Source organism: Oncorhynchus keta, chromosome 30 (genome assembly GCF_023373465.1).
Source record: "Oncorhynchus keta strain PuntledgeMale-10-30-2019 chromosome 30, Oket_V2, whole genome shotgun sequence".
NCBI classification, from domain to species: domain Eukaryota; kingdom Metazoa; phylum Chordata; class Actinopteri; order Salmoniformes; family Salmonidae; genus Oncorhynchus; species Oncorhynchus keta.
Genome location: NC_068450.1, coordinates 57978918 through 58002591, shown reverse-complemented (window position 1 = coordinate 58002591; position 23674 = coordinate 57978918). Strand labels below are relative to the sequence as shown.

The 23674-nt window shown below is 43.0% G+C and overlaps 1 protein-coding gene across 4 annotated transcripts in view; it reads left to right on the top strand.

Annotated features, from left to right (window-relative positions):
* The window catches only part of LOC118363813 (potassium voltage-gated channel subfamily H member 7-like), an 83977-nt gene that overhangs the window by 50464 nt on the left and 9839 nt on the right, over positions 1 to 23674 (top strand). For 3 of the 4 annotated variants that reach the window (XM_052488650.1, XM_035745053.2, XM_052488651.1), the window contains 7 exons: positions 2434 to 2859; positions 5611 to 5849; positions 6171 to 6331; positions 6561 to 6760; positions 9178 to 9430; positions 22341 to 22546; positions 22683 to 22782. In XM_052488650.1, the coding sequence (XP_052344610.1) occupies positions 2434 to 2859; positions 5611 to 5849; positions 6171 to 6331; positions 6561 to 6760; positions 9178 to 9430; positions 22341 to 22546; positions 22683 to 22782 (1585 nt within the window). The remainder of the gene's footprint in view (positions 1 to 2433; positions 2860 to 5610; positions 5850 to 6170; positions 6332 to 6560; positions 6761 to 9177; positions 9431 to 22340; positions 22547 to 22682; positions 22783 to 23674) is intronic. The other variant, XM_035745054.2, reaches the window with a different exon arrangement.

Here is a 23674-nt window from a genome sequence, read left to right as displayed (position 1 = left end):
TCAGTTTTACCTGTCGTTATGTCATGGCTTTGCTTCAGTTTTACCTGTCGTTATGTCATGGCTTTGCTTCAGTTTTACCTGTCGTTATGTCATGGCTTTGCTTCAGTTTTACCTGTCGTTATGTCATGGCTTTGCTTCAGTTTTACCTGTCGTTATGTCATGGCTTTGCTTCAGTTTTACCTGTCGTTATGTCATGGCTTTGCTTCAGTTTTACCTGTCGTTATGTCATGGCTTTGCTTCAGTTTTACCTGTCGTTATGTCATGGCTTTGCTTCAGTTTTACCTGTCGTTATGTCATGGCTTTGCTTCAGTTTTACCTGTCGTTATGTCATGGCTTTGCTTCAGTTTTGACCAATTTTTTCTTTATTGTCAACAATACATGTTGTGGGTCACGTGACAAAGCAGCACTGGCCAAGACAGGAAATGACACTCTGGTATTCCAAATCGTCCAACAATACAAAACAAATAACGTGAGAGGGTGAAATGAACAGACCACTCATTTGCATACATTTATTCCAGATGAGAGAGTTAATTTGCACAATAGCAAATGAATCCACACTAGGTGCATTAAATAATTATGTCGGAATAATTGATTTAGTAACAGATCAGGGGGAGCAACGTGCTCAACTGAGCTCTCATTCTGCAAATTGACTCCTCCCTGGGCTTGCCATCAGGCTCAGAGACAGTTTACCTATGTAACCATATGGCTCAAATTAGATGTCGCCACTAACCACAGATATAGGATCAGATTTACCGACCCAACATTGATTAACCGGATCATATAGGCCTAGAAACATCTGACCCTGGATCAGAGCTTAGGTACTCCTTTTACCAACTCCTTACAAGTGCAGTAGCCCAGTAGGCCACATCGACTAATCTATCCACATGGTATGTGATTCTGCCTGATTTAGGTGGTATGTCATCAAGTCACAAAACACCACTTTCAATTCAAAAAGAGGTTTCTCGTGACAATCACTGCCTTGTGCTTCTTTTACACTTAGAGCAAAGGGCAGTTTGATGAAAGAAATAAAACTGCCTGTAGCCTAATTACCAAAACTTTCAATGAAGATAACTACTGTGGCTGGACATGAATAATGAAAAAGCTTTTTCTCTCTCTGCCCTTTTACTTGGTGATTTGCATTAAAGGGTGTGATATAGTGGAGGGTTGTTCTATTGACCTGTAATCACACAGGGGAGGGGACAGAAGACATCTAATAACCAATTTCATTATAATCACTTAAGCCCGCCGCCCTTCATCCCACTCAATCACAGGGGTCGCCGAGGCGATCCCTGCCAGGGTGCGACGAGGAGTAGGCCTAGATGGTGGGGGAAATAATTGGAAATAGTGGAAATAATGACTTGAATGGACCATCATGGAACATTGACTTGAATGGGGATTGCCATTCTAGTAATTCTAGTTCTATGGTGAAGGCGACCGAAATGGAGCCCTAATTTCATTTCCAAGGCTCTATTTCAGCTCGCGCTTCTCTCCATCTACAATAATTACTTCTCTGCCCTTGGGTGAAGCACTTTACCTTTCTCTCTCCTCCTCTCCCTCCCTCTCGCCACAGTGATAATCAGCCATGAGAAGCAGAGACAGAAATGTCTTCCCTGGCATTGGAGTGTCAAGCTGCAGAATGAATGACTATATCCCACCACCTCCTACCGCGATAATCACCTTAGTGTCATTGAGACTATTATCTGCTCTGTGATATTGATTTTAAAAGTTAACCAGGGACAGGCCATACTCTAACTGGAATAGTTGGGATATTGATGCAATTAAACATTCCTTAAATATGGGTTTTCCTATGGAGAAGCCCCTACAAGGACATTCCCGTCATATTACTTGTTTGCAATTTGCTGACTAATACAGTAAGATACTAAACTAACATGTACTTCTTTAAGTGTGTATACGTGGCTAATGGGTACTGTAGTTCTGGAAGGATGGTTAAGACACTGTTCTTCCATCAATATTTCCCACGTAACTGATTTCCTCTTGGAGTTCAGCTGTGTTTAGTGTCCAGTGATCGACTCATAAAGAATGTATAGAATGCCTGAGGAGGATAAGCGACCTGTATATGAATGTACAAATGTATAGTTATCCTCCCAACAGCCAAGCACAAGGGGCAAGCTGATGATGTTAACCTTTGTGTATTTTCATCCATAGAATTAACTTCATGTTATATACAGTATACAGTACAGACCATATACATGTACAGTATGCATCCATAATAGCCTACATATAGGCTGTTATATACATTAGTTTAAATAGTGCTATACAATATTTACATCCCACTGACTTCAGCATGAATTTCAAAGTATTTCCTTAGGATTCTATAGGATTCATTCACTCTTCTAATACATTGATCCAAGCCACTATTTTCTTCATGTCTTCACTTTATGACCTCTTAACTCTTCCCTCCTTCCTCCTCAGGTGCTATCCCTGGGCGCAGATGTGCTTCCCGAGTACAAGCTCCAGGTGCCGCGCATGGACAAGTTAACCATCCTCCACTACAGCCCCTTCAAAGCGGTGTGGGACTGGCTCATCCTGCTGCTGGTCATCTACACAGCCATCTTCACGCCCTACTCCGCCGCCTTCCTCCTCAACGACCTAGAGGAGCAGAAGAGGAGGGAGTGCGGCTACTCGTGCTCGCCGCTCAACGTGGTCGACCTCATGGTGGACATCATGTTCATCGTGGACATATTGATCAACTTCAGGACAACCTATGTGAATCTCAACGAGGAGGTGGTCAGCCACCCGGCGAAGATAGCCATCCACTATTTCAAGGGCTGGTTCCTCATCGACATGGTGGCTGCCATCCCCTTTGATCTGCTCATCTTCGGCTCGGGATCGGATGAAGTAAGGGAAAACGCTTAGACCCTTTTCTTATACTGCTAAGCCGAGCTGAATCGGAGTCAAACCGAGTTGTACTGTGCTGTGTTGGCCCATCGGGTGGAACAGTAGCTTTCCAAGTTATCAACTCTAAAAATGGTGGGAGGGAAAGACGGAGCTAGAAAGATGCAGGTCAAATTAACGATTGTTGAACTGCAGTGAGAGGGAGAGACGTGTTCCTGCGTGTGAGAGGGACAGAGGAAGAGAGAGGGAAGATTTATCTACTCTGATTACACCCACAGGATGTCAATATCTCAGCCGAGCAGCGACTGCTAAGTGTGTCCCTTGCTGGCACGTCACAGAGCGGGACAGGACAGGGTACATGATGTTCCAGGGGGGGGAAAAAGATGTCTCCTGCAAAATGATGACAAGTGAGCATGTGTAGGGAGCAGTGGTGTGTTAGAGCAGTGATTTGTCGAGTCATTATTTACCATCAGGTGTCTTGTACCGGAGAGTTGCCCCAAGTCTGGGGTTGTCAGTGAATGGCAGGAAGAGGAAGTGGAACAGACAGACGAGTGGTGACCTGCCACAGCGTGTGTCCATGTAATATAGCGTCTCTCACTTTTCAGGAAATAAGCAGCAGAGGCTACATTTTATGATAACATGTAGAGTATTTTTAAATCTAGTTGGTGCTGAAACGGAGAACAATATGCATAGATGGCTTTCTTTCATTGATCCCCATGTTCTGAACCCGTTCTCTTAATGTTTTCTGCTGAGTCTGTCGACAAAATTGTCATTAAAACCTTATGTAAAGGGATATATGTACTGAAAACCCCCATAGAATGAAAACTCCATGAGATAATCTGTTGGCCAGCAAGTGTGAGGGTTTTCAGCGGTTGAATTACATTTATACAGAGTGTGCAAGGTAGCCACACCTGCAGGGCGTGTTACGCAACTAAATATGCTAAGTCTGTATACCAAATAGTGATGAGTGCATGGGAAAGGCGTGCATAGGAAAGGCATCAATTCTTAAATCGGGATCCGGGCCCATGAGCGAAGCTAGAAAACCCTGTTGTAGCCAGTAGCCTATGGGATTGATTATGTCTTCTATTTCAGACAGTGGTTGAACATAAACAGTCATGTGCTGTCTGCCTATCAGGGGTTGTGTAGAGTTGACAGGCCAACACAGATGACTAGCCAACCCCATCCCGGACACATTTCATTTACCACCAGAGTTGTTAGGGAGAAGCTTGAGCTCTCCACTCTTCAACTCACAAGCACTGCAGACTTGAGCAAGTATTTTAATCAACCATCAACTAATATACCCTACTAAAGCCCCCCTTTTTGCACACAAACCCCTCAGTCACTCTGCACATCCGACATTCCAGTCAAGATCAACAGTTACGCTAAATTCTAAAAACATAGAAAGAATTTCTGATTGATTTAGGATATGCCCTGTCAGTGTGAGACTGATTTCTCTTCCCGGTTGAGAAGTACACTCTTAGAAAAAAGGGTTCCAAAAGGGGTCTTTGGCTGTCCCCGTAAGAGAACCCTTTTTGGTTCCAGGGTTCTACATGGAACCCAAAAGGTTTCTACCTGGAACCAAACGTGTTCTACCTGGAACCAAAGGGGTTCTTCAAAGAGTTCTCCTTAAGGGACAACCAAATAACCCTTTTAGGTTCTAGATAACACCTTTTTTTCGAAGAGTATAGGAGACAAAAGCTGCTGTAAATGATTGCAGCGATTTAGGGGGAAGATTTGGGTGGATGGGCCAGGCGGTTTGTAATGGAGCTTTCAGAGACTCAGCAGCAGCATCCGTGTCCCTCAGCAGAGCACATTCATCTGTGACAGAGTCAAGTCAGTGTTGCGCCATAAATCAGCCCCCCTTCTATGAGACAAGGAACCATAGTCACTGTCAAATTGAGTCTCATGTGTAAACGAGAGATAAATAAATGCATACAGGTGCAGAGACCTGGGTGACTGTGGAGGACGAGAAGCAGTGGTAGTAATGACTTCCCTCAAGATATTACTATAATTGTCAGTCCTGATGAGATGGGGAACAAACTATTAGCGTTTCCCTCAGACTGACTTATGCTGTTTGCAGACTGTGCGACGCTAATACATCCGCTCTTATCTCATGGCAGGTCGCGGTCGTTTATTTTTTTGTCACCGTGTTCATTTAGCTGGGTAGGAACAGAGATGGAGAGATGCCAGGATTGAGACTGTTTAAAGGAAAGTGAACAGAAGGCAGGAGGGGTGGGAGGACAGGAGAGGCTTGGTGTTTGCTTTCATGCTGCCTGGCTGGAAAACTTGGACGTTCTCTGTCATTTTCTTTATTTTTCTTTAAAAAAAAATTTTTTTTCTGCAGTCATCTTAGTATCAGTATGTAGGCTTGATAAATCCTCCTCACTCCTCATAACAACATTTTAGAGTGATGGAAATGTTATATTATAATTTATATTATTGCCACTGCTCTCTGCTGGTTTCGACAGCAGTCTATTTTTTTTGCAGAGGTCACTTCCATTGACACACTGTCATATTCAGTGATTTAGAAACTGGAATAAGAAACTGGATTGTGGTCATTCAGCCAAGCTTGATTGTAACAGTACTATCTTAACCCTAACTCCTAACGTTTGATCTGACCTTAAGGGTACCTCTAATAACAACAAATTGCTTCCTGGTGTGGTGCATCCAATTAACAAATAACGTGTCTGCACTATACTGCAACACTCAAACCCCCAGCCAATCACAGCTCTGTTTACTTCTATGTCCCCTCAGACCACCACTCTGATTGGCCTGCTGAAGACCGCCCGGTTGCTCCGACTAGTTCGCGTGGCCCGTAAGCTGGACCGATATTCAGAGTACGGCGCCGCTGTCCTTATGCTCCTCATGTGCATCTTTGCCCTCATTGCCCATTGGCTGGCCTGCATCTGGTACGCCATCGGCAATGTGGAGAAGCCCTATCTGGAGCACAAGATTGGCTGGCTGGATAACCTGGGCGTGTCCATTGGAAAGAGGTACTAGGCAAGATAAAATATACTGAATTACTGAATATCGTAACAATATGTACCTTGGACTTGTGCCTCAATGTACCCCAATACTATTTACTGTATCACATGACTCTTTAATAACGATGCAGTTGAATGATAGGAAAGAACGTCATGATTTGTTCATTCAACTAAGAAATATTGGTAAAACCAAGTGGCGCAGCGGTCTAAGGCACTGCATCTCAGTGCTTGAGGCGTCACTACAGACACCTTGGTTCAATTCCAGGCTGTAGGAAAAATACCATGAAATGTATCGAACCATGAACTGAGTGTACCGTCTCACCCCCTTAGGTACAACTACAGTGACCCCAGCTCTGGTCCGTCCATCAAGGACAAATATGTCACGGCCCTCTATTTTACCTTCAGTAGTCTGACCAGCGTGGGCTTTGGCAACGTCTCCCCCAACACCAACTCTGAGAAGATCTTCTCCATCTGTGTCATGCTGATTGGCTGTGAGTGTGTCGACTGTACTAGGACTGAAAACAGATGGAATGAATGAATGAACAAACAAATGAATACATTATACACATTTCTACAATAAATCACTATTACTGTAAAGGCAAGTAGTACTACTCAATAAGTTATTGTACTACTATATTCCTAGCTACTGATTAATGAAGGGAAATTAGAATATTGCTAACAGTGATGATCACCTGTCTGGTGTGATTCTCCCTCTCGCAGCCCTGATGTACGCCAGTATCTTTGGTAATGTGTCGGCCATCATCCAGCGGTTGTACTCTGGTACGGCGCGGTACCACCTGCAGATGCTCCGGGTCAAAGAATTCATCCGCTTCCACCAGATCCCCAACCCACTGAGGCAACGCCTGGAGGAGTACTTCCAACACGCCTGGAACTACACCAACGGCATCGACATGAATATGGTGCGAATAGGGGGAGTGTGTGGGGTTTGTGTAGGGAGGAGGGTGGGTGTGGGTGTAATTGGTTGGGAAGCTGTGAGTGTGCGCGTTTGTGTCTGTGAGTGTGTGTGTGTGTGTTTGGGGCTAATAAGTCTTCCAAGTGAGACTTTAACAAAAGAAATGCTCATATTGGGACATTGTGTTATTCTTATGGTGGGATAAGGGTATGCATAATGGTTAAGTCTCAGATTGATGATTCAGATTGCTGTTGTCCTTCAGTAGGTTTTTAATGTTAAGCCCCACAGTTTGACGATGCGGTTATGTTACTACCTTGCTGTGTTTCTCTTACAGTACTTAGCTTCTCGGTGAAGCTTGTTCAATGTTTTTTCTGACCTTAAAACAACCGTGTCTCCAAGACGGTTCTTACCAGTAACATAAAGCCTAGTGTGTTCCCTTAGCGACATGGTTATATGACATTATTATGATCTTGATTAGGATTCTAAACCCTAGAATGAAAGCCATGGATACTGTATGTAAAACCGGCTTTTCCCCTGGTGATGTTAACTGTACTTATAGAAATGTGTCTTTTCCATGTCTGCGTCATGTCAAATGGAATGACTTCATCACTCTGGTAAGAGCAGGAGGTACTGTGTTCACAGATAATAGTGTTAACTTATTTCCCTCTGAAATGTGTTGTTTTCAAAAATGGCAGAGTGTAGTAAATCGTAGACCAAGATGTAAATCAAGGAATACATTTATTCAAATCCATAACTTCATATTTATAGTCTAGGGGGAAAAAAATCATGTACACTGAGTATAGAAAACATTAAGAACACCTTCCTAATATTGAGTTGCAACCCCCCTTTGGCCCTCAGAACAGCCTCAATTCGTCGGGACATGGACTACAAGGTGTCGAAAGCTTTCCACAGGGGTGATGGCCCACGTTGACTCCAATGCTTCCCGTAGTGTTGCAGTTCTTGTCACACTCAAACCGGTGCACCTGACACCTACTGCCATACCCTGTTCAAAGGCACTTAAATATTTTGACTTGCCCATTCACCCTCTGAATGGCACACATACACAATCCATGTCTCAATTGTCTTAAGGCTTACAAATCCTTCTTCAGCCTGTCTCCTCGCCTTCATCTACACTGACTGAAGTGGATGTAAGTGACATCAATAAGGGATCACAGCTTTCACCTGGAAAGAGCAGGTGTTCTTAATGTTTTGTACACTCAGTCTACATACTGACTTCCCCATTGCATGCCAGCCAGTAGTATAACCCTCAGTGCTTCTAGCAGCCCATATTGTCCATCACAGACTGACTTGCATGTGGCTTGCCACAAGGTCGCCGTTTGCATGAAATCTGTGTATTCAAACACAATCACATCATTTTATAGTGTAGTTACCAAGCTGTGAATACTGCCAATGGGAGAGGCACAGACAGCTTGGCACTGCCAGGTTTCCCTCAATGTGGGAGGCTTGGCACACATGACCAGTGATATTGCACCTGCACTTGCCAAATGTTGTTCAATCTCTCCTTTCCAAAATCTTCTGCTATGGTTTTTCCCCCAACTAATGAAAAATAGCCTCTCTTTTTCAAGAAATGTAGATTTCGTATGTGATATAGAGTAAGAATGTTTCATTCCCCCCTTTTGTGTGTTTGAAGCCTTCCCTTGCCCTTTGGTCCCCTGTGAGGTCACAGTTCAAGGTTTTCTCCTCTATTTACAGTCGTCTCATGACCTTTAACCTGTAACCAAGTGTGGTGTTCAGTCCCAGGCAAATGACTTGTTTTCCAATTGTGGGCATTAATGTCATGATACTGAATCATTTAGGTGACATTTATTTCCAGTGATACTATTTGCATTTAAGCATGTAGTAATTTAAGTAGTTGAAATACTTGTCACTCTGATCCTTAAACTCTAAATGACATGACAGGTTAATTCAGTTGAGGTAAGTCTTTTATTTATAAATCTTTATGATAAATCTGAATCACAGACACTAATGATACCCCACTAAGATAGAAAGCTCCCTCATGAGCACACTTGTGCTAATTCTTTTTTAATCAAAGGGAAGATGTGTTTCCATGTTTGTTTCCATGTTTTCCAAGTTTGTTGTGTCTTGTATAGCAGTGTTGGATATCCATCTGTTTACCCCCACCTGCTAGTACTCTGATTAAAGGCTATGGAAAGATGCCATAAAAATTCCCCCCTCAAACAGTCACACATGACAATGCAGTATTTCGATTTTGAGAAGAAGACCAAAACACAATTGGCAATTGTATCAACCCACTCTTGATTCTAAACCATATCTGACTGGCAAACTCAAACCACACCCAAAGACGTCTCGAGTTTGACAGCACATCTCTGATAACACCACAGACAAATCCAGTCCTATCTGACCATTCTCCTATTGCTGTGGCCTGTCTTTTCACGCCCCCAGGTCCTAAAGGGTTTCCCAGAGTGTCTCCAGGCTGATATCTGCCTCCACCTCAATGCGAGTCTGCTCCAGGGCTGCAAGGCATTCCAAGGGGCTACTAAGGGCTGCCTGAGGGCCCTGGCCATGAGGTTCAAGACCACACACTCCCCACCGGGTGATACACTGGTCCACTGTGGAGACGTGCTTACTGCCCTCTACTTCTTGTCACGAGGGTCCATCGAAATCCTCAAGGATGACATCGTGGTGGCCATTTTGGGTATGCGCTACTCAAATGTTGTGGTTTATTGTTTCACATTGTCTATTAATATTATCTTTCTTTAACCTGGTAGGTTATTTAATACACTATTTCACAATAACAACCTGATGAAAGGTTGCAATTAAAACCAAGTTTCATTGTAAACTTCATTTGACACTTCAGATGTATTTTGTGCTTTGTGAAAAAGTCCCGAACCAAAATGTACGCTAGACACGAGTCATTGCAACAATGACTCGTCTTTTTATTAATGTCGGGCTGTGGAAGGTGTGCTGTTCTCCAGTAAATTGATATCCTGAAGAATTGGTTACCTATGGCTGTGTGAATAATTCATTACAGGATTTTTTCACACTACTCAAACACCTCTAATGATTTCCCTCTGCCTGAAGGTCAGCTTAATCAGGCTGTTTGGAAGATAAACATAATCTTAGAACAGCAGCACTGCAGGCACACTTTCAAACACTGTTTTTGTCTCTAAACAGTTCAAGCGGTACAGGAAATGAATAGTAACACAGCACAGTTCAGGTGTCACTTCTCATCAAAGTGTGTGTGTGTGTCTCTTGCCTCTCTTTGTGTGTCTGTATATCCTCTGTGTACTGTTTATAAGAGGCTGGTCTCGCTATTCTGCAATGTCTGGGTGGGAAGCTGACATCTCTAATGAGCACAGATTTTCATGCCTCCCTCCAAGAACACACTGTGATAGACACTAGCGCTGTACAGGGAGGTTTTATTGCTTGGAGAAGAGAGAGAGAGAGGAAGAGGATGAAGGAGAGCGTGATAGAGGGGAAGATAAAGAGTGGGGGGAGAGATGAGGAGAGAGTGGGTGGAGGGAGAGATGGAGAGAGGGGAACGGAGGGAGAGATGGAGAGAGGGGAACGGAGGGAGAGATGGAGAGAGGGGAACGGAGGGTGGTTTATTGGATCATTTATTATGGTATCTAATTGCCAGCTGAGGGTGATGGAGTGTTTGTGGTGTTAGCAGTCGCTGCTCGCAGGAGATATTGACGTCCCTGGGATGTAATCAGAGTAAATCTCTCTCTCTCTCACCATGCTCTCTCTCTCTCACCATGCTCTCTCTCTCTCTCTCTCTCTCTCTCTCTCTCTCTCTCTCTCTCTCTCTCTCTCTTCCTCTCTCTCTCTCTCTCTCTCTCTCTCTCTCTCTCTCTCTCTCTCTCTCTCTCTCTCTCTCTCTCTCTCTCTCTCTCTCTCTCTCTCTCTCTCTCTCTCTCTCTCTCTCTCTCTCTCTCTCTCTCTCTCTCTCTCTCTCTCTCTCTCTCTCTCTCTCTCTCTCTCTCTCTCTCAGCCCAGCGCCAAGCAAGTGTTACAAGCTAAGCATTGTATAAACGGCTCATTTTTCACTCAGCCAATGAGCTTCAGCAAAACGCAGTGACACAATAGGGTCATGCTCAGTCATTGCTGATGCATGCCAGATCTTACAACGCCTGGATAAGTATTTTGCGCATCAGCTAACCACATCATAGGGTATGTTATAGCAATCTGATGCCTGACGTTACAGTTGATGACATGGCAGGTAACCATTGGTTGACGCATCCAACGTCTGAGCAGGGGAAAACCACAGGTGTGTTGAAAGAGATGGGTTAATAAAGACTCACCAACGGTAAAGTTACACAAACACTTATTGCTGTATTTATCCCAGTCACGTATTTCTATACTAATTCTATTGTGAATTAGTGATTGCAATTAGTGTGCAATCAACAGAGAGAGAGAGAGCAATAAACAAGGAATTGTATCTGTAAAATAAAATGTTGCATCAAGGAAAGGAAAGACTAGGTGCTTGTCCTGCCCAGGTTTGGACAAAGCCGTATTGACATCATGTGACAACAGAGATCTAGGCCAAGAGCCAGGGCATGCTGTGGGGTACGTGTACACGCACACACGTTGGTATCTCTGGAGGTGACAGGACAGGATATCACTGCCATACCAACACCGTAAACTGACAGGTCTGTGCATAGGGAAGTCAGGCGTAAAATAATTATATGACTGAGCCTCTTGGTCATTCCATGTCAGCCCTATAAACAGTCACACTACCTACCTGTTGTCATATAGTCAGCCCTATAAACAGTCACACTACCTCCCTGTTGTCATATAGTCAGCCCTATAAACAGTCACACTACCTCCCTGTTGTCATATAGTCAGCCCTATAAACAGTCACACTACCTCCCTGTTGTCATATAGTCAGCCCTATAAACAGTCACACTACCTCCCTGTTGTCATATAGTCAGCCCTATAAACAGTCACACTACCTCCCTGTTGTCATATAGTCAGCCCTATAAACAGTCACACTACCTCCCTGTTGTCATATAGTCACAGCCCTATAGACATTCACACTACCTCCATGTTGTCATTTAGTCAGCCCTATAGACATTCACACTACCTCCATGTTGTCATATAGTCAGCCCTATAAACAGTCACACTACCTCCCGGTTGTCATTTAGTCAGCCCTATAAACAGTCACACTACCTCCCTGTTGTCATATAGTCAGCCCTATAAACAGTCACACTACCTCCATGTTGTCATTTAGTCAGCCCTATAGACATTCACACTACCTCCCTGTTGTCATATAGTCAGCCCTATAAACAGTCACACTACCTCCATGTTGTCATTTAGTCAGCCCTATAGACATTCACACTACCTCCATGTTGTCATAGTCAGCCCTATAGACATTCACACTACCTCCATGTTGTCATATAGTCACAGCCCTATAGACATTCACACTACCTCCATGTAGTCATTTAGTCACAGCCCTATAGACATTCACACTACCTCCATGTTGTCATATAGTCAGCCCTATAGACATTCACACTACCTCCATGTTGTCATTTAGTCACAGCCCTATAGACATTCACACTACCTCCATGTTGTCATTTAGTCACAGCCCTATAGACATTCACACTACCTCCATGTTGTCATTTAGTCAGCCCTATAGACATTCACACTACCTCCATGTTGTCATATAGTCACAGCCCTATAGACATTCACACTACCTCCATGTTGTCATTTAGTCAGCCCTATAGACATTCACACTACCTCCATGTTGTCATATAGTCACAGCCCTATAGACATTCACACTACCTCCATGTTGTCATTTAGTCACAGCCCTATAAACATTCACACTACCTCCATGTTGTCATATAGTCAGCCCTATAAACATTCACACTGCCTCCATGTTGTCATTTAGTCAGCCCTATAGACATTCACACTACTTCCATGTTGTCATTTAGTCACAGCCCTATAGACATTCACACTACCTCCATGTTGTCATATAGTCAGCCCTATAGACATTCACACTACCTCCATGTTGTCATTTAGTCACAGCCCTATAAACATTCACACTACCTCCATGTTGTCATTTAGTCAGCCCTATAGACATTCACACTACCTCCATGTTGTCATATAGTCAGCCCTATAAACATTCACACTACCTCCATGTTGTCATTTAGTCAGCCCTATAGACATTCACACTACCTCCATGTTGTCATTTAGTCAGCCCTATAGACATTCACACTACCTCCATGTTGTCATATAGTCACTACCTCCAGCCCTATAGACATTCACACTACCTCCATGTTGTCATATAGTCAGCCCTATAGACATTCACACTACCTCCATGTTGTCATATAGTCAGCCCTATAGACATTCACACTACCTCCATGTTGTCATATAGTCAGCCCTATAGACATTCACACTACCTCCATGTTGTCATATAGTCACAGCCCTATAGACATTCACACTACCTCCATGTTGTCATTTAGTCAGCCCTATAGACATTCACACTACCTCCATGTTGTCATATAGTCACAGCCCTATAGACATTCACACTACCTCCATGTTGTCATATAGTCAGCCCTATAGACATTCACACTACCTCCATGTTGTCATTTAGTCACAGCCCTATAGACATTCACACTGCCTCCATGTTGTCATTTAGTCAGCCCTATAGACATTCACACTACCTCCATGTTGTCATATAGTCAGCCCTATAAACATTCACACTACCTCCATGTTGTCATTTAGTCAGCCCTATAGACATTCACACTACCTCCATGTTGTCATTTAGTCAGCCCTATAGACATTCACACTACCTCCATGTTGTCATTTAGTCACAGCCCTATAGACATTCACACTACCTCCATGTTGTCATTTAGTCAGCCCTATAGACATTCACACTACCTCCATGTTGTCATTTAGTCAGCCCTATAGACATTCACACTACCTCCATGTTGTCATATAGTCACAGCCCTATAGACATTCACACTACCTCCATGTTGTCATTTAGTCAGCCCTATAGACATTCACACTACCTCCATGTTGTCATATAGTCAGCCCTATAGACATTCACACTACCTCCATGTTGTCATATAGTCACAGCCCTATAGACATTCACACTACCTCCATGTTGTCATTTAGTCAGCCCTATAGACATTCACACTACCTCCATGTTGTCATTTAGTCAGCCCTATAGACATTCACACTACCTCCATGTTGTCATTTAGTCAGCTCTATAGACATTCACACTACCTCCATGTTGTCATATAGTCAGCCCTATAGACATTCAACACTACCTCCATGTTGTCATTAGTCACAGCCCTATAGACATTCACACTACCTCCATGTTGTCATTTAGTCAGCCCTATAGACATTCACACTACCTCCATGTTGTCATATAGTCAGCCCTATAGACATTCACACTACCTCCATGTTGTCATATAGTCAGCCCTATAGACATTCACACTACCTCCATGTTGTCATTTAGTCAGCCCTATAGACATTCACACTACCTCCATGTTGTCATTTAGTCAGCCCTATAGACATTCACACTACCTCCATGTTGTCATTTAGTCAGCCCTATAGACATTCACACTACCTCCATGTTGTCATATAGTCAGCCCTATAGACATTCACACTACCTCCATGTTGTCATTTAGTCACAGCCCTATAGACATTCACACTACCTCCATGTTGTCATTTAGTCAGCCCTATAGACATTCACACTACCTCCATGTTGTCATTTAGTCAGCCCTATAGACATTCACACTACCTCCATGTTGTCATAAGTCACAGCCCTATAGACATTCACACTACCTCCATGTTGTCATTTAGTCAGCCCTATAGACATTCACACTACCTCCATGTTGTCATATAGTCAGCCCTATAGACATTCACACTACCTCCATGTTGTCATATAGTCAGCCCTATAAACATTCACACTACCTCCATGTTGTCATATAGTCAGCCCTATAGACATTCACACTACCTCCATGTTGTCATTTAGTCAGCCCTATAGACATTCACACTACCTCCATGTTGTCATATAGTCAGCCCTATAGACATTCACACTACCTCCATGTTGTCATATAGTCAGCCCTATAGACATTCACACTACCTCCATGTTGTCATATAGTCAGCCCTATAGACATTCACACTACCTCCATGTTGTCATTTAGTCAGCCCTATAGACATTCACACTACCTCCATGTTGTCATATAGTCAGCCCTATAGACATTCACACTACCTCCCTGTTGTCATTTAGTCACAGCCCTATAAACATTTACACTACCTCCATGTTGTCATATAGTCAGCCCTATAAACATTCACACTACCTCCATGTTGTCATATAGTCAGCCCTATAGACATTCACACTACCTCCATGTTGTCATATAGTCAGCCCTATAAACATTCACACTGCCTCCATGTTGTCATATAGTCAGCCCTATAGACATTCACACTACCTCCATGTTGTCATTTAGTCAGCCCTATAGACATTCACACTACCTCCATGTTGTCATATAGTCACAGCCCTATAGACATTCACACTACCTCCATGTTGTCATTTAGTCAGCCCTATAGACATTCACACTACCTCCATGTTGTCATATAGTCAGCCCTATAGACATTCACACTACCTCCATGTTGTCATATAGTCAGCCCTATAGACATTCACACTACCTCCATGTTGTCATATAGTCACAGCCCTATAGACATTCACACTACCTCCATGTTGTCATTTAGTCAGCCCTATAGACATTCACACTACCTCCATGTTGTCATATAGTCACAGCCCTATAGACATTCACACTACCTCCATGTTGTCATATAGTCAGCCCTATAGACATTCACACTACCTCCATGTTGTCATTTAGTCAGCCCTATAGACATTCACACTACCTCCATGTTGTCATTTAGTCAGCCCTATAGACATTCACACTACCTCCATGTTGTCATTTAGTCAGCCCTATAGACATTCACACTACCTCCATGTTGTCATTTAGTCAGCCCTATAGACATTCACACTACCTCCATGTTGTCATTTAGTCAGCCCAGACATTCACACCCTCCATGTTGTCATATACAGCCCTATAGACATTCACACTACCTCCATGTTGTCATTTAGTCAGCCCTATAGACATTCACACTACCTCCATGTTGTCATTTAGTCACAGCCCTATAGACATTCACACTACCTCCCTGTTGTCATTTAGTCAGCCCTATAGACATTCACACTACCTCCATGTTGTAATTTAGTCAGCCCTATAGACATTCACACTACCTCCATGTTGTCATTTAGTCAGCCCTATAGACATTCACACTACCTCCATGTTGTCATATAGTCACAGCCCTATAGACATTCACACTACCTCCATGTTGTCATTTAGTCAGCCCTATAGACATTCACACTACCTCCATGTTGTCATTTAGTCAGCCCTATAGACATTTTCCATGTTGTCATATAGTCAGCCCTATAGACATTCACACTACCTCCATGTTGTCATATAGTCAGCCCTATAGACATTCACACTACCTCCATGTTGTCATTTAGTCAGCCCTATAGACATGTTTCACACTAGCCTCCATGTTGTCATTTAGTCAGCCCTATAGACATTCACACTACCTCCATGTTGTCATTTAGTCAGCCCTATAGACATTCACACTGCCTCCATGTTGTCATTTAGTCACAGCCCTATAAACATTCACACTGCCTCCATGTTGTCATTTAGTCAGCCCTATAGACATTCACACTACCTCCATGTTGTCATTTAGTCAGCCCTATAGACATTCACACTACCTCCATGTTGTCATTTAGTCAGCCCTATAGACATTCACACTACCTCCATGTTGTCATTTAGTCACAGCCCTATAAACATTCACACTGCCTCCATGTTGTCATTTAGTCAGCCCTATAGACATTCACACTACCTCCATGTTGTCATTTAGTCAGCCCTATAGACATTCACACTACCTCCATGTTGTCATTTAGTCACAGCCCTATAAACATTCACACTGCCTCCATGTTGTCATTTAGTCAGCCCTATAGACATTCACACTACCTCCATGTTGTCATATAGTCAGCCCTATAGACATTCACACTACCTCCCTGTTGTCATTTAGTCACAGCCCTATAAACATTTACACTGCCTCCATGTTGTCATTTAGTCAGCCCTATAGACATTCACACTACCTCCATGTTGTCATATAGTCAGCCCTATAGACATTCACACTACCTCCATGTTGTCATATAGTCAGCCCTATAGACATTCACACTACCTCCATGTTGTCATATAGTCAGCCCTATAGACATTCACACTACCTCCATGTTGTCATTTAGTCAGCCCTATAGACATTCACACTACCTCCATGTTGTCATTTAGTCAGCCCTATAGACATTCACACTACCTCCATGTTGTCATTTAGTCAGCCCTATAGACATTCACACTACCTCCATGTTGTCATTTAGTCAGCCCTATAGACATTCACACTACCTCCATGTTGTCATTTAGTCACAGCCCTATAAACATTCACACTACCTCCATGTTGTCATTTAGTCAGCCCTATAGACATTCACACTACCTCCATGTTGTCATTTAGTCAGCCCTATAGACATTCACACTACCTCCATGTTGTCATTTAGTCAGCCCTATAGACATTCACACTACCTCCATGTTGTCATTTAGTCAGCCCTATAGACATTCACACTACCTCCATGTTGTCATTTAGTCAGCCCTATAGACATTCACACTACCTCCATGTTGTCATATAGTCAGCCCTATAGACATTCACACTACCTCCATGTTGTCATTTAGTCAGCCCTATAGACATTCACACTACCTCCATGTTGTCATATAGTCAGCCCTATAGACATTCACACTACCTCCATGTTGTCATTTAGTCAGCCCTATAGACATTCACACTACCTCCATGTTGTCATATAGTCAGCCCTATAGACATTCACACTACCTCCATGTTGTCATTTAGTCAGCCCTATAGACATTCACACTACCTCCATGTTGTCATATAGTCAGCCCTATAGACATTCACACTACCTCCATGTTGTCATTTAGTCAGCCCTATAGACATTCACACTACCTCCATGTTGTCATATAGTCAGCCCTATAGACATTCACACTACCTCCATGTTGTCATATAGTCAGCCCTATAGACATTCACACTACCTCCATGTTGTCATATAGTCAGCCCTATAGACATTCACACTACCTCCATGTTGTCATATAGTCAGCCCTATAGACATTCACACTACCTCCATGTTGTCATTTAGTCAGCCCTATAGACATTCACACTACCTCCATGTTGTCATTTAGTCAGCCCTATAGACATTCACACTACCTCCATGTTGTCATTTAGTCAGCCCTATAGACATTCACACTACCTCCATGTTGTCATATAGTCAGCCCTATAGACATTCACACTACCTCCATGTTGTCATTTAGTCACAGCCCTATAAACATTCACACTGCCTCCATGTTGTCATTTAGTCAGCCCTATAGACATTCACACTACCTCCATGTTGTTGTCATATAGACCAATTTGTATAGTGCTCTGGATTGTTAAATGTAATGTAAATTTAGTCAGCCCTATAAACATTCACACTACCTCCATGTTGTCATATAGTCAGCCCTATAGACATTCACACTACCTCCATGTTGTCATTTAGTCAGCCCTATAGACATTCACACTACCTCCATGTTGTCATTTAGTCAGCCCTATAGACATTCACACTACCTCCATGTTGTCATATAGTCAGCCCTATAGACATTCACACTACCTCCATGTTGTCATTTAGTCAGCCCTATAGACATTCACACTACCTCCATGTTGTCATTTAGTCAGCCCTATAGACATTCACACTACCTCCATGTTGTCATTTAGTCAGCCCTATAGACATTCACACTACCTCCATGTTGTCATTTAGTCAGCCCTATAGACATTCACACTACCTCCATGTTGTCATATAGTCAGCCCTATAGACATTCACACTACCTCCATGTTGTCATATAGTCAGCCCTATAGACATTCACACTACCTCCATGTTGTCATTTAGTCAGCCCTATAGACATTCACACTACCTCCATGTTGTCATTTAGTCAGCCCTATAGACATTCACACTACCTCCATGTTGTCATTTAGTCAGCCCTATAGACATTCACACTACCTCCATGTTGTCATTTAGTCAGCCCTATAGACATTCACACTACCTCCATGTTGTCATTTAGTCAGCCCTATAGACATTCACACTACCTCCATGTTGTCATTTAGTCAGCCCTATAGACATTCACACTACCTCCATGTTGTCATTTAGTCAGCCCTATAGACATTCACACTACCTCCATGTTGTCATTTAGTCAGCCCTATAGACATTCACACTACCTCCATGTTGTCATTTAGTCAGCCCTATAGACATTCACACTACCTCCATGTTGTCATTTAGTCAGCCCTATAGACATTCACACTACCTCCATGTTGTCATTTAGTCAGCCCTATAGACATTCACACTACCTCCATGTTGTCATTTAGTCAGCCCTATAGACATTCACACTACCTCCATGTTGTCATTTAGTCAGCCCTATAGACATTCACACTACCTCCATGTTGTCATTTAGTCAGCCCTATAGACATTCACACTACCTCCATGTTGTCATTTAGTCAGCCCTATAGACATTCACACTACCTCCATGTTGTCATTTAGTCACAGCCCTATAAACATTCACACTACCTCCATGTTGTCATTTAGTCACAGCCCTATAAACATTCACACTACCTCCATGTTGTCATTTAGTCAGCCCTATAGACATTCACACTACCTCCATGTTGTCATATAGTCAGCCCTATAGACATTCACACTACCTCCATGTTGTCATTTAGTCAGCCCTATAGACATTCACACTACCTCCATGTTGTCATTTAGTCAGCCCTATAAACATTCACACTACCTCCATGTTGTCATTTAGTCAGCCCTATAGACATTCACACTACCTCCATGTTGTCATTTAGTCAGCCCTATAGACATTCACACTGCCTCCATGTTGTCATTTAGTCAGCCCTATAGACATTCACACTACCTCCATGTTGTCATTTAGTCAGCCCTATAGACATTCACACTACCTCCATGTTGTCATATAGTCAGCCCTATAGACATTCACACTACCTCCATGTTGTCATATAGTCAGCCCTATAGACATTCACACTACCTCCATGTTGTCATATAGTCAGCCCTATAGACATTCACACTACCTCCATGTTGTCATTTAGTCAGCCCTATAGACATTCACACTACCTCCATGTTGTCATTTAGTCAGCCCTATAGACATTCACACTACCTCCATGTTGTCATTTAGTCAGCCCTATAGACATTCACACTACCTCCATGTTGTCATTTAGTCAGCCCTATAGACATTCACACTACCTCCATGTTGTCATTTAGTCAGCCCTATAGACATTCACACTACCTCCATGTTGTCATTTAGTCACAGCCCTATAAACATTCACACTACCTCCATGTTGTCATTTAGTCAGCCCTATAGACATTCACACTACCTCCATGTTGTCATTTAGTCAGCCCTATAGACATTCACACTACCTCCATGTTGTCATTTAGTCACAGCCCTATAAACATTCACACTACCTCCATGTTGTCATTTAGTCAGCCCTATAGACATTCACACTACCTCCATGTTGTCATTTAGTCAGCCCTATAGACATTCACACTACCTCCATGTTGTCATTTAGTCAGCCCTATAGACATTCACACTACCTCCATGTTGTCATTTAGTCAGCCCTATAGACATTCACACTACCTCCATGTTGTCATTTAGTCAGCCCTATAGACATTCATACTACCTCCATGTTGTCATTTAGTCAGCCCTATAGACATTCATACTACCTCCATGTTGTCATTTAGTCAGCCCTATAGACATTCACACTACCTCCATGTTGTCATATAAGGAAGTGGCAGAAGGACAGGTATAACCTTAACAGTGCATTTGGAAATTATTCAGACGCCTTCACTATTTCTGCATTTTGTTACATTACAACCTTGGTCTAAAATGGATTATATAGTTTTTTACGTCATCAATCTACAAAATACCCCATAATGACATGTTTGCTAATGTATTTCAAATAAAAAACTGAAACATGTCCCGTGTTTGGCCTCTAGGCCACCAGGCTGCTTACTATTGCGCACACCTGTCACGCGCATCAGCGCCTAATGACAATCACCTGAACTCCATCACCTCCTTGATTACCTGCCCTATTTATGTCACTCCCTTTGGTTCCTTCCCCAGGTGTTATATTTCCTTGTTTCTGTGCATTGTGTGTGTGTATGTCTTGTTTTGTATTATGTTTCATTTATTGATTAAATGATTCACTTCCTGAACTTGCTCCCCACTCCCAGCGCACAAGTTACAAAACATCACATTTACATAAGTTTTCAGGCCCTTTACTCAGTATTTTGTTGAAGCACCTTTGGCAGCGATTACAGCCTCGAGTCATCTTGTGTATGACGCTACAAGCTTGGCACACCTGTATTTGGGGAGTGTCTCCCATTCTTCTCTGCAGATCCTCTCAAGCTCTGTCAGATTGGATGGGGAGCATTACTGCACAGCTATTTTTGTGTCTTTCCAGAAATGTTTGATCGGGTGCAAGTCCGGGTAACTCAAGGACATTCAGAGACTTGTCCCGAAGCCACTCCTGCATTGTCTTGGCTGTGTGCTTAGGTTTGTTGTCCTGTTGGAAGGTGAACCTACGCCCCAGTCTGAGGTGCTGAGCGCTCTGGACCAGGTATTCGTCAAGGATCTCTGTACTTTGCTCCATTAAGATTTCCCTCAATACCATCGGGTTCTTGATCACCGCCTTGACCAAGGCCCTTCACCCCCGATTGCTCAGTTCGGCCGGGCAGCCAGCTCTAGGAAGAGTCTTGGTGGATCTGTGCTTCGACACAATCCTGTCTCGGAGTTCTAAGGACAATTCCTTCAACCGCATTGTTTGATTTTTGCTCTGACATGCACTGTCAACTGTGGGACCTAATATAGACAGGTGTGTGCCTTTCCAAATCATGTCCAATCAATTGAATTTACCACAGGTGGACTCCAATCAAGATGTAGAAATATCTCAAGCATGATCAATGGAAACATTTATGTAAATAAGGTATCTGTTTTTTATTTTTAATACATTTGCTAAAATTTCTTAAAACCTGTTTTTGCTTTAGCATTATGGAGTATTGTGTGTAGATTAATGTGATTTAAAATATATATATTTTAGAATAAGGCTGTAACATAACAAAATGTGAAAAAAGTTAAGTGGTCTCAATGCTTTCTAAATGCGCTGTTAGATGACCTCAAAAGACAGCTGAGCTGCATTATGGGAAATACAGGAGGTCATTTAGCTGTTTGTGGGTCAAGGCATATGTGTGTCATTATGTGCATGTTATATTTCACCATGTTTATCAAACCTTTATCTTTCTTTCTCTCCCTCTCACCCTGCCATCTCCCTCTCCCCCTTTATCTCTCTATCCACTCCCCCTATCTCTCTACCTCCCTCATTTCTTCCTCCCACATTCTCCCCTCTCTCTCTCTCTCTCTCTCCTCATTCTCTCTCTCTTCCAGGGAAGAATGACATCTTTGGGGAGATGATCCACCTGTACGCCAAGCCGGGGAAGGCCAACGCAGATGTGCGGGCACTCAGCTACTGTGACCTGCACACCATCCACAGGGAGGAGATCCTGGAGGTGCTTGACATGTACCCTGAGTTCGCCGACTACTTCCTCAGCAATCTGGAGCTGACCTTTAACCTCCGAGACGAGAGCGGCAAGGTAAATACAGACGGACCGACAGACAGACACATATGGAAAGATGGATGAATGAGTGGGTGGATGGACGGCTGGATGAACCATGCGATCGGTAGGCAGTACAGATACAATTGTAAGGGGTGTATTATCTTGTTTGCAGCCTCAGAATGCAGAGTCAGTCTACCTCTACCCCAGTGATTCTGATGGGGATGACATCAAATGCAGAAGAAGGCTCACTAACAAGAGGAAATCTTCCGCAGGTGAGTTGAGGTGGTTTTTACAGCTACTCTTTTTCAAACCAGTTCATGTCAACTGAGCCAGCCTGTTTTATACAATATCATGCATTTTAGTTGTTTAGGAGACACTCTTATCCAGAGTGACTTACAGGAGCAATTAGGGTTAAATAGGGTTAAGGGTAAGTGCCTTGCTCAAAGGGCACATCGAGAAGAAAATAATAAAACACCTTGTTGGCTCTGGGATTCGAACCAGCGACCTTTCCGTTACTGGCCCAACATTTACTGCTAGGATACCTGCCTTCATGGAAGTGTCTCCAAGTTTGAGAAGACTGTATTCCTACACAGGGAATAGTTTTAATTTGGCTTCTAAGAGCTCTGTAAGATGGGAGGCATTGTTGCAACACACCACTCAACAGTTTGGTATCCATTCAAACTAATTAAAATGGTTACTATGGTTACAGTTTTTCAGAATACAGTTCCATCTCCTAAAATAAACCCCGCTCCCACCATGTCATGCTGACCTGTACTGTAGATTGTCCAAATGTGTTTGTCTAATTCAGACAGATTATACCACATTAAAAGTATGGCAATTGATGTTATACATTTTAAGCCATATCATATCCTTCAAAGCATGCCTTTGGATGTTATCTCTCCTGTACTTACTATTTTCCTTCACATTTACTGTTTCCCTCTCCGCCCACCTTAACCTCTGCTTCTGTAAAGGCAAAGTTGCAAGCACACAATGAAATGTATGAAGTATCTTTACGGCAGCAAGGCTCTGAGGCAGCAGCAGATCTGGTGGGGACCGTTTAGAGCACGACACCTTCCTATTGTTTGATCTGCCGAGCTGCTGCCTCCCAGAGGAGCTGTCTGTAACAAAGAACCCAGTGTTCCTCCAACACACGCTCATGCATGC